We start from the raw sequence: 12,052 nt of genomic DNA, 5'->3' as shown, positions 1-12,052 counted from the left end.
TTGTCGTTACGGTAGCACAAGTGTTGCAGGTAGGCTGCGGCGTTGGCCTTCACCGCATCCAGACGAAAACCCAGCATAGCTATCACTTCGGGGAGTTCAGGCTGGCGCCAGCTGGCTGGTGGCGGCCCTCCTTTCCGTAGGCTGTCTAGGCTCGCTAAGCTGCCTCTCTCATGCTGGGCCAGTGGAGCCCAGTAATACTGGTCTCTGCCCAAGTCATCCACCAACATGTCCTCATAACTCCTGCAAACAGAAGAAGAAGAAGAAGAAAGGCAATTAGATCAGCCGCAGCCATCTGCTGTATAGCCTTACACTGAAATTAGGCTACTTTACCCATTCACCCGTCACAGCGATCTTGGGGCTGCAGTCGCCAAAGTTTATTTGTAGTGCAAGTCCCCAGAGGTGGTAGAAATGGCCAGGCGACCAGCAAAACAGGACAACACTGAGAGCCAGCTTCGATACATTACTACCACACCAAAAGCGGAGTGATGTTCCATAGGCTGGACATCTCAGGGCTCCAGTTCTTTGGAACCAGTACTGACGAAGGAGTTGGTTTCTGGGGTCCTTTCCTGGCCCTGGCCCTGTGCATGAGATGAAGCTTCTGTTCCCTTTTATTGCAGAAGTTTTCAGAGCACAGGCCACCGCAGCCCCTCGATCAGTGCCCGAAAGCTCCCATCTTCCCCAGCTTGACCTAACAGTGGCCATCAACAAGGCAGTGGTCTACATTTGAGCTTAAAACAGGCACAGGAAAGCAGCTCCTAAAGAAAAAAGACAAGCAAATTTCCAACCACTAGAAATTAGCCTCTACGACACAAGAGCTGAACTCGTGGTTTTTCTACGTCTGTTTAGGAATCTCTAACAATTTTCTCCTTTCCCCTCAGAAGCCATTCCAGTCTGGCCACCAGGTGGCGAGTTAGTGCCATCCACACTAAACCATGTTAACTCCCTGCATCACCCAACCTGCTCCCCGCTCTGATATTACGATAGGATGTTCCTACATTCTGCAGTAACTCTGCATGCAGCAATTAGAACAGGCATAGACTCCAACAAGAGCTGTTGGCTCAGATCTCTACAAACTTGATTCTTACATGTCATAATCAAACGGCAATGACAGATGCTGTGCCAGGACATTCAGACACAACACCTGCAGGCTGTGCTCAAGCACAATGTTTTAATGTTTGTGTTCACATCTGGTTTAGGGTCATCTCTGCAGATCTCAGTTAATACTCTCTTTTTTTTGGGGGGGGGAGGGGGAGAAATAGACCAGCTTTCCCCACAAAAGCAGTTCTCACTATGTGGCATTCTAATTACAGATGTACGTCCCAGGCTGGAAAATCTGCTCAATCACAACACTTCCAGTCTCTGTTCTCCTGCCATAGTCCCCCTCCTACTAGCAGTTGGAACCATGAGGCAAGCACTGAACTGCCCAGGGGCAAGGGCCACCGGAAAAAGGGTGTGTGTCTCTTTAGGAAGGGAACCAAGCCGCAAAAAGAACAGGAAGCTCCAAAAGCTCCAAGACAGACAAGCGCAGCTTCTCACCATAGCGCTGAAATGACAGGCTCAGATCAAACCCCCCCCCCCGTTCCCCCAATTCTGCTCCCCTTGCAGAGATCTGGGAGCTTGGGCCACGACCAAGGGTTCCTTTTTTGCTTCCTTAAAAGTAGGTTTCTGGTTACCCCAATTACAGAGACCGCCGAAGCAGCCGAGGGGGAATTCTAGAGGACTGCTGCAAACCCTGCCCGGACGCACAAAGCTTTGATGTACTTTAGACATTTTTATTGTTGGAAACAGTTACACAATACATTGCCATTATGTTACAGTAAACAGACCTTCCCTCTACCATATGGGTGGGGGAACAGTGGTACATTCCCTTCCCATGTATGAAGTATGAAGTGCCCTCAGTCCCGTCTGTCTTTCTTTCTTTCCCCCTCCTGTATTTCAAGGCAGCAACTGGGTTATTATGCACAACCGATCACAATACATGCCTCTTAAATCCAGCAAGCTGAGCCACAAGCCAGCCAAGCTGTTACTACCCAGACAGGGAAAGCGCAGTCAGCAAACTGACTCAGCTGTTCTTGGCTATAGAGCACGCCAACCTTTTCTCATTCTACCCTCATCATGCCCACTTCTGCTGATCATTTGCAGCACAACCAAGAGTCGTTTCACTTTTATCAAAGTAGTCACTCCCTGAGCTGGGGGCAAATTGTTTTGCGAGGCAAGGAGACAGGATGGAGGCACATCTACGCCTTTTGCTTCAGCACCACGGCCCCAACAGGCCCTCTGCCTATCAAGAGGCATCGTTGGAACTATGATGTGTGTCCATGAGTCCTGGACTAAAGGGGTCCCGAGAGGAAGATGGATCCCCTTCCCTTGTAGCTTCACTGCTGACCCAGTTTAGGAGAGGCCACAGCTCAACAGCAGGGAACATGCCTTGCAATCATAGTCTCACCCAGGACAGGGAAATTCCTTACAGGGACAACATGGTGTCTCTATGCCTTGCAAGTACAACGTCTCAAGGACAGTGCCTTGAGAGCAAGAAAGGCTGGGTATAAATCTGAAAATAAAAGCAGAGTTTAGTCTCCAGTCAAAAAAAAGGGACCCCGAGCCCCGGCGAAAGCAAGGCAGCCAACCCAGGGGGGGGGCCAGGGACCTCACGAAGGAACTGGCAAGCAGCCTCAGGGGAACCGGCTGTGGCGGTCCCTCCCCCGCGGTCCTGCCGGGCTCTGAAGGGAAAGAAGGAGGGGCCCAGGTCACCACCACCCCAAGAGACCCAAGGCAGGTTCTGCTACTTGCCATTTCATCTTTGCTGCCACTGCTAAATGTTTTAGTGTCACAAGAGCCTGACGACTCCCCCTCGCTACTGCTGGATTCCTCTGACTCCGCCCTCCCCACCCCCTTGGTGTCCCGCCTCGCAGGGCAGCAGGAGCCTCAGACACCAGAACGGGGGAGGGGGGTTGCGTCACCACCCCTGCCGGCCTGCTCTCCGGTTCTCTCCGGCCCTTTCAGCGCGGGCGGGCTTGCTCTTCCCATCTCCGCTGTTGTCACCGCCCGGGGAGAGTGTGTGGGGCAATGGCGTTTCCCCAGCCGAGCCGGTCGCCCTCGGCTGCTCGCCCCCCCCCCCCCCAGGGCCTCAGGTAAGCAGTGGAGGACTCCAGAGAGGGTCTGCGGGCGGCACGGGGGTCCCGGGAGTGGGACACCTAGAGACCATGTAGAATGACAACAGACAGTACCGGGGTCAGCTAGACAACTGGCCCGAGTAAAGCACCTGTGGATATCCTCCTCAAAGCGCTGCTCAACCTCGTGTTCATTTCCCTCCGTGGGTATCCAAGCAGGTTTTGAATGCAAAGGGAACACAAGTACATTTAGATTCACCACCAGGAATATTAACCCAGGAGGTCCAACAGCTTCTGGACACTGACCCCTGCAGCCTGGGAAGAGTGGAATCCCCATTTTCATGGGAACCAAAAGCACCTATCAGACAGCAGTTTTTCAGTTGCCTGACCTTAGTGACCACAGCTGCAGAGGGTGTGCTTGGTGATTACATGTAATAAAAATGGCCCCTTGGCGTTTTCGTATGCACCCCTAAGCATCTTTAAGTGGAGGTTCAGAAGGCAAGTAAGCTTCACCTTTTTAAATGAAACAGACAGTTTGATTAAAACCGAAGGGCTAGTCAGACATAAGCTGATTCTTTAGCATTTTATAATCTGCATTCAACTAGGTTTTTTAAAAGCATGTATTATGAAATCTTTCCCTTTGTACATTTCAAGAAAAGTTCCTGAACAGTGTTGTGTTGACCAGATCATCATAGGAGAAAATGACTCTGAAAACTTTTGATCTAAAGAAAACGAAGTCTTCACCAATAAGAAAAATCAACACTGGTAACGAGCGTTCCTGAACAGCTTGATAAATGTCTAACCTTATCCTTCTTATCTGCAATCCACAGCTGCATTTGCTATACTCTAGTACACACACAGTTCCTGTAGGGAAACAGCAGAACCCAACAAGCTTGGCTGGAATCCCGTGTAAGCCAAGAATGCATCCTAACATCCACTGGAAGGAGAAAGGGAAAAAAGGATACATATGGGTTCCTCACCAGACAAATCAATGTGGAAAGGGGAGGAAGTTTGACAATTACTGCTCCAAACAACAAATGTCCAATGTTAACATTTGATTTCCATCTTGAAATGTTTACACAAGCCACTCCCGTAGTTCTGCTAATCCCAGAACATACGACCTACACACACACACACACTCCTCAAAGCATGAGAGACACACATTTAAACTTCTCCCCAGCACCAAATGATTCTTAAAGCCCTATTGCAAATAAGAGGCATTTGATCTGGCAGCTAGTTGGGGGAAACTGCATCAGAATGGTCATACCCTCTCGGAACAAAAACTGGCCCAAGCCACTATAAAACCTTTGATGTTACAATACGAGAACTAGAAAGAATCAACAACCTAGAGTGATTTACTGTCAGACCACATCAACCCTTGATGTTCTGTGGATGTTTTATGAAGTTCAGCAGAACACACCATGGCGAATTAGAGCCAGAGGATACTGAACCTACTGAAAGTTGTTAAACTTTCCTTCACCAGCGCAGACCCCCAAGCAACAGTATGTTCCTTACTCAAGAACAAGGAGGTCGATACGTTATTGGGCTAGCTACCTTCCACAGGCAAAAGAAAATACAAGGCTCGAAGACAGGATGGTCACTGAAAAGTCAGCAGTGAGCAGCCAAGTGCAACAAATACATGAATCCCACAGAATTCTGTGTTCTTTGTCAGTCTGCACCAGGACACAGCAGTTTCAGCACTGGCAAGCCAGCGGACAGGGATGAAGCACAAAATGTGTTTATTGGTTAGACTGACACAGCGCAAGGAGGTGCGGATACTACTTTTAGATTCATGTGCAGGCCTGCAAGTTGTTTCACTTTTACCCTAACGGGATTCAAGACAAAATACCTCGAGGACTGGTCCAGGCAGCAGTGAGTCCATCAGCAGCAATCAGCCCAATCTAGCCGCAGAGATTTTGCGAGGGTTTTTGGTTTGTTTGTTTTAGGAATGGACGATTTGGACTGGCTGAGTTCTTGGGCATTACTGCCTGCCCAATCACAGGCCATAAGAATGAGACCCCTGTTACTTCTCCACAGAGCAGGACACATATGGGTAATGATACATCATGGGAAAAGAAGAGGTGTTAGTTCAGCACAAGTTTAAAGTGGAGGGTTGCCACTAAAATTTTATTTTTCATTTCCCTGACTTTCGACCAATGTTTGTCAATTTCCATGACCAACATTCAAGTATAATCACAAGTTAAAAAATGAATAGGTTGTGTTGCATTAATGCAAGGCTTAATTAAATGTTCCACTCTACAACTACACAAGTCTCAACTGCAAAAATATTTGTCAAAATAAGAGATTTAATATCAGCTTCTTTCAACATTAACTGCAGCAACATCTGTTTTGTAACTGCACCAAAAATTACACCAAGATACAAACTTCAATTCAAGTAAACTCTGAATGCTAACAAATGACATAACATTGCTGTTATTGTTTTAAAGGTACATTGAAAATTATATAAACGTTCTATCTAAAATGGTTTCTCTGAAGCCACATTACAAAACTTATAGTTTTGAAATTGCAGCAATAATCAAGTTAGAAATTAGAATACAAGTAATCTGTTCTTAAGGAATGAAGATTTAAGTTATAAAACTATCACTTCTACAGTTTTCTCTTTTTATTTTGTAACTCTTTTAGTTTCTCATCAATTGTTTCCTCTTCCATTTTGGCTTCTTCACTCAGTCTTTTTTTAGCATTTTCGTTTAATTGGTCCCTCAAGTTTCTTCTTTTCTTCTTTCTTCTTCTTTCTTCTTGTTGTTTATGGTGTTTAGACTCCAAGTGCTCCGTGTAACATGCATGATGAGCATGCCTGACTGCAACAGATTCCTATAAGTTACAACAGATTCAAGTCCTCCACAGTTCAAGACAGCATCATAAACTTGAAACTAACAGACAACAGTTTCTTCATGCAAGCTGACAGACAACAGTTTCTTCATGCAAGTTTTCAATTAACATTGACTGAAAATCCCCTTCCTAACAAAAGCATTACCATGAGACAGGATAAGGCACATTTTGACAACAGTCCACGGACCTGAGAAGCTTTTGTTGCAACATCAAAATACCACTGTAAAACGTATTCAGTCCAACTTCATCATTTTGTCTTGCAACATATGCTAGAAACTGAGCCTTGAACTAATTGTGGGCAGCTGTGGTTAAAATAGTGTATTGTTGCTTTGATTTTTCCGCTACTGGGTCACTGATCTGATTTGCCGCATGTAGAGCTTCAAGAACAGCCCCTATTCTGGTGATTCCAAGATTTGGCTTGTATAAAATGATAGTAGGATCGAATGCTGATAGGCCACGCACCATCTTGAACTTCAAAGGACTTCTCTCAATCAACTTTTCAACAACAGCTACTACCATGTTTCAACACCCTAGGCAAAACTCGGCCACTTGACATTAACTCAGTTTAGTTTCTTTCAACAGCTTCTTTGCGGCAAAGCCAATGTCAACCCTGCTTCTGTCAAGCAAGTTCTCAGACAATTTTATGTCAATTGTTAACAACTGGGAACCGGAAGACACGTTCTGCAGCATTTCCGATGTTATGTAACGACTCATTAGCTTCTTGATTAGCTTACAAAGTACTTCATACAAAAAGGTGCCAGTAGCTTTTGGTTTTGAAACCTTTGTAGAAATGGCTCACAATCTCCAGCAGTCATTTTCATGAAAGCCATTTTGCACTTCATGAGTGGATCTTGCGTTGCAGCTTTTATACAAACTGCAGGTTTACTGTGGGGGAGTTTTGCTTCTTCCACATACTTCCTGATGTCAAAAACAGTCACAGCTCTATCAAGGCACTTAACCTTCTCCAACCACCTAGTGGAGCAAAACTTCAGGGGAAATAGTGTGCTTCCAGTCATAGCAGTGTATGACGCCCTCCTAGCCGAGGAATCTTTGAACAGATAAAAAAACGCAAGACTGAATTCAGGTCCCATTTCACTGCTTGCAATCCTGTTTTCAAAGACCCATGTACAACATGAAGGCTACAAGTTCCAAAGTCAATCAATTCTTTTCCTTCTTCTTTACAGTCAAGGCTGGTTTTAATTTCTTCTTTTAGTTTTCTCAGAAAAAGGTGATTTACATTTGGCCCATCCATAGATAGCTTGTAATAATTTTGCAACTGATAAAGAAGACATGCCTTCTTGAAACTTCTGAAAAAGGTCTTCAGCAGTAGCAGTTTGAAGAAGGACACTGGTTAGATACCATGTGGAAACTTTATGACAGTAATCATCCCAAAAATGAACCCCTAAATCCATCTGTCCCTTTTGAACTACCTTATTCAAAGCTTCATCAAAACAGATAACAAATGTTTGGCATTGTTTCAGCTGTTTCAGTAAAAGATCAGAGAAATATGGTGCCAAGCCAAAAGCAACAACATACATTGCTTTTGTTTTTCCAAGATGAAACTGTAGAGGACAATTGAAGGGTTCAAGAGATTGTCTATTGATTATTGCTGATTTACAGAAACCTTTGGGGGGAAAGTCTTTGGGATTCTCTCGGTAGAGTTGGTGGATAAAATAAATAAAATAAAAATAAAAAGATAAATCAACATAATGAGCATTGTAGGAGTTGAGATGCAGCCAAGCAACGTCCTGTGTGTCAAATATGTGACTGATGACTGATCAGACAAAGAAATCTGAACTGAGCATGTCTAAATGATGTCAGTGATGATGTAAAGTGAGGAGGTGCAAGAAGAGCATATAAGCAAGCTCCCGGCTGTAACACATTGAACATCCACGCTGAATTTTAGCTGTGAGGTGTTCCTTATTCGAATAAATTATCTTGTTACCCTTTACTGCCTGGATGATTGTGGTTTATTGGCTAACCACACAAGTAAAAGAACCTTAGCGCCCTCAGGGTGTTGGCTACGAAACTGTTGCGCTATCTGGCTGTCTGAGAACATTCACTTGAATAACTCACTGATGCTGTTACAAGAGTTAAATGACATCTTCTTCATCACCAGCTGCAAAGCCCACAGGCACTCTGCTGTCCTAACACAGTCCTTGATTACGCAGGCAGCCATACTAGTTTGTGTGGTGGCTAATTCTTTGCCATTTTCATCACTCTGATTATGTTTTCCAGTTCTCGCAGGGGCGCTCTCTTCACCCTCTCTGGTTTTACTATCTGAACTTGTACTTGGCTTTGAACCTAAACATACTGCGATGGACTGCTGACTTGATTTAATTTTCAGGTTCTTCTGATGTAATGGTCCTTGTGCATGAGACTCCACAGCTCTAATTCCCATATTACTTAGTTCAAAGGTTTTGTAGCACACTTTACAATAACCTTTGCATTTGTCTCCAGCAACTGGTGATAGCCATGGAATGAAGTAAGGATGAAGTTTGAAATCCAGCCACTGCATACTAAAAACTGTCCTCTTAGAAGCCATCTTCAAAATGTGGTTTCAGATACAGCCGTACACAGAACCACCTGCCTGACACCAAGATGTTAGCAGATTTGTTTTCTGGCAAGTAGGAACTTTCCAAAGCTGAGAAAATTTCTCTTTCACTTTCTGGTTCCAGAAACAGTAATGCCCAGATCAGCAGCAAGAAAGGAGGTGGAGTTTCTGCAATCTAGAGACGCAGACAACCCTCATTTGCAACCTTTATGCATGGGAGTAGTCAGGAAAGAGGGTGAGAGAGCTCTGTAAACTCCAGCAGGAACAAGTAATCACATTTGCAAAATTTACTTTGCATGGTGCAGAGTAGAAAGTGCTAGTTGTCTGTGAAATCCAACAGCAGCAAAACTCATTTGCAACTCTGTGCTGGGTTTAGCAGGAGACAAAATGTCCATTCCATACACAAGCATGACCCACAAACATGCTTATCTTTATATGTAAGTTGAATGCCGTACTAGCAGGTAGGGATGAAAACAGTTAGATGTTTAAAGTTTGTTTATTGCTAAACGTTTAAACTAGCCTTGCTTTGCAAATGCTACAGGAAGACCTAGGAAATCATGCAGGGACCGAGCTCAACAAACACATTAGGCTGGTTGCCGGGGGTGGTGGTGGTGGGTGAAACTGAGAAAAAGGTGGAGTTGGGAAAGGGCATCATTAAGTTCTACTTGTATTCTCTACTTCTCTATTCCATTTGCCACAAGAACAGATCATACTCTTGCAGCAGCAGGTCAAAAATCCACTGCTTGAATATATTTTAATCACAATTTCTCTGACTTTCTCTGACTTCAGACCAATTTCCCTGACTTCCCCTGACCAATTTCCATTTCCCTGACTTTCCAGAAAGTGGCAACCCTGAAGTGGTGTAGAGCTATTGTGTCACTATTATTGTCACAAATATACCAAAAACATGCACAGATGTGTGGGTTTTGCCTTCTAGCACTGAATGCAAGTCTTTGGTAGGCATGGCTCACTCGACTACATTTTGCATGCTTGAGACTTATTGCCGAGTTAACTGAATTATGCCTTCAAAAACTACCATTCCTATCTCAACAGACTGGAACCTTGACTACCATTTGTTCTGTAGTTTATGGGAGGCCCTCAAGCAGAGCAGGAAGGAAACAGCTGCAGATAAATCTAAAGTTCTAAGTGTCCCTTAGTTAGGCTTCTGCTGAGAGAACAGTGTCCTAATAGGGTATCCTGTTGCTCCAGAAATTGGAGGCCAACTGGTACTACCTAAGCCCTAGATCTCAGCTTGACCCCAGTAGGGTTGTTTTTCATTGGGACTTCTCTACTTTCAAAAGTACAGAAACCTAATTAAGGCAAGAGTAATCAGCACTGTGCTCAATGAAGAATTTATGGAATTCAGTAATTGTGCAAACTAAGGGACAAGTTGCTGTGTGTGACACCACTTTACCCATTGTAGGCCTCAGCTCAGGAGAACACTCTATTGAGCAGGATGCAAGCTTTAGGGCAGGGGTGGCCAAACTGCGGCTGGGGAGCCCCATGTGGCTCTTTCACACATATTGTGTGGCTCCCGGCAGGGCGGCCGGGGAAGCGATGGGAAGGCATGCCTTTTCCTCCCTCCCTCTCTTCCTTCTTTCTTTCCCCCTCCCTCCCATCTATTTGCTTTCTTGGTTCTCTGGCTCTCTCTCTTTCTCTTTCTTTCCACCTCTTTCATTATTTCTTTCCACCTCTCCCTCTCTCTCTCTCTCTTAGACAAATACATATCATTAGCAAACAAGTATCATTGGACAACTAAATATCATTATCAATATCTGTTTTTACCCCTTCTGTTTTTTATTTTTGGCAGTCTCATTTAATATTAGTAAAAAGCAAATTCGCATATTTTAAATAAAAATGTGTGTGTAACATTTGCTCATGTCTTGCGGCTCTGATGTCTATTCTATGTGGCTCTTACGTTGAGCAAGTTTGGCCACTTCTGCTTTAAGGACTACCAAAAGAGTTCAGAATTCTTCACTGCAACGACTAACATTATGCAGGACTCAGAGGGACACTCTGCATGCATTTAACCCACCCACTTCATTTAATCTGCAGAAGAAGCAGAAGAAATACTCTGGAATGCTGTTCAAGTGTTCATGGTGGATTAAGATAGGACAAACTCAGGAATAAGTTCTAAGGAGACAGGAAGGCAGAGGGATCAAAGTGGCATGAAGCAGTAAGACGAGAGCACGAAGCCAAGACATGCTAGGCGAAGCAGCACTGCCCAGCCCTATCTTACTAGAAGCCTCAGCCACACCCTCTGAAATAGAAGTCTTCAGAAGTATTTATACACATGTCCCTGGAATCAGGATAGTCAGTCAGGAAATGGCCTTCTGTTTTACCTGCAGCTAGAAGCCACCGAATTTTCCAAAACTTCACATGCATATTCAAAGACATTTAGGCTCAAGTGTCTTGCTGACGGTAGAAGGAAGGCAGTTTTCACTGATTACTCTTCCTAATGCAGACCCCCCCCCCCCCCAATGTTACATCCAGTGTCATTTCTGGATTTCCCACTGACAGTGTCCCAGCGGGCATCATTAGATGCAGGGGGGAGGGGAGGTGATAAAGTTCTAAGTCCTCTCACAGAGCTCCACTCACACTACTTTGGATCTAAGCCACTGGCAGTAACTCTGCTCTGCACTCTGGCCAAGATTGGAAGAGGATGTTCAGTAATTAGGGTTTTAAGAACTTTGGTATTAAACAAAGATGACTTTGGCTCCAAATGCCACACAGGAGGAGATTCCACAAGCTTACTGATGATGCAGGAGAAAGAGGTGGTCCCCTAAAGTGAGAGCAACCTTGTAGTCACAACAGCTGCCTGCATCCAGGAGTCCAGCAGTTCACACAGCCATGGTCTCCTCGGCACTGACAAACATCTGCCTGCTTATGGCAGGACGTCTGCCGGCTGCTGCAGCTGGCCTTGTAATTTAAAGTGCAGCAAGGGAAGAAACCCTCATGTTACCAAGAACGGTGGCATAAGGTTCATATGTGATGTTTTGATAGCACTTCACACGCGAGTTTTCCTTGCAAAGGAATCTTTTCTGCATTCCATCAAGTTGCCACCTGCAACCTGAAGCAACACAGCTCAGACTCTGTTTTACCACTTCAGAGAGATCTAAGTTATACAATCCCATGCCATTCTTGCAAGTAACTAGAGCAATAGGATGATATAGCCCTCTCACAGCTACAGAGGCTACAGCCTGAGAAAAAAAACCTGGAAAAGACGGGCACACACATTTTCCTCCCCTGAAAATCCACCCCTCCGCAAACAAAATTCCAACAGAAAACAAATTATAGAGTTTTTTCAGTGCTCCCCCCCAAATATTTCCATGAAAGCCATGGAAGAGAAGGGAGAAAACGGGGGACACTGAAGCCAGGACAAGCAACTACCTTTTCTCTGCAATACATGACTATGTTCAGTAATGCCCGGGGGGGTTGTGGGTGGGGAGCAGTTTTAAAGCTTGGTTTGGCTATGGCTAAGACTTGCATAAATTTCAAAACCACACTGATGCCTTCAGCGGAGAAATGAAAGGTAATT

General features: G+C 44.8%; 1 protein-coding gene across 1 annotated transcript in view; it reads right to left on the bottom strand.

Moving 5' to 3' along the window:
• CTNND1 (catenin delta 1) overlaps positions 1-12,052 on the bottom strand; it is a 38,502-nt gene that overhangs the window by 21,135 nt on the left and 5,315 nt on the right. The window contains 2 exon segments of the mRNA XM_015409531.1: positions 1-2; positions 5-240. The exon segment at positions 1-2 is cut by the window's left edge and continues 196 nt beyond it. Of these exon segments, the coding sequence (XP_015265017.1) occupies positions 1-2; positions 5-240 (238 nt within the window).

This window comes from Gekko japonicus, unplaced genomic scaffold (assembly GCF_001447785.1).
Source record: "Gekko japonicus isolate JY-2015 unplaced genomic scaffold, Gekko_japonicus_V1.1 scaffold1169, whole genome shotgun sequence".
Lineage (NCBI taxonomy): Eukaryota > Metazoa > Chordata > Lepidosauria > Squamata > Gekkonidae > Gekko > Gekko japonicus.
This window is presented reverse-complemented; position numbering and strand designations above follow the sequence as displayed.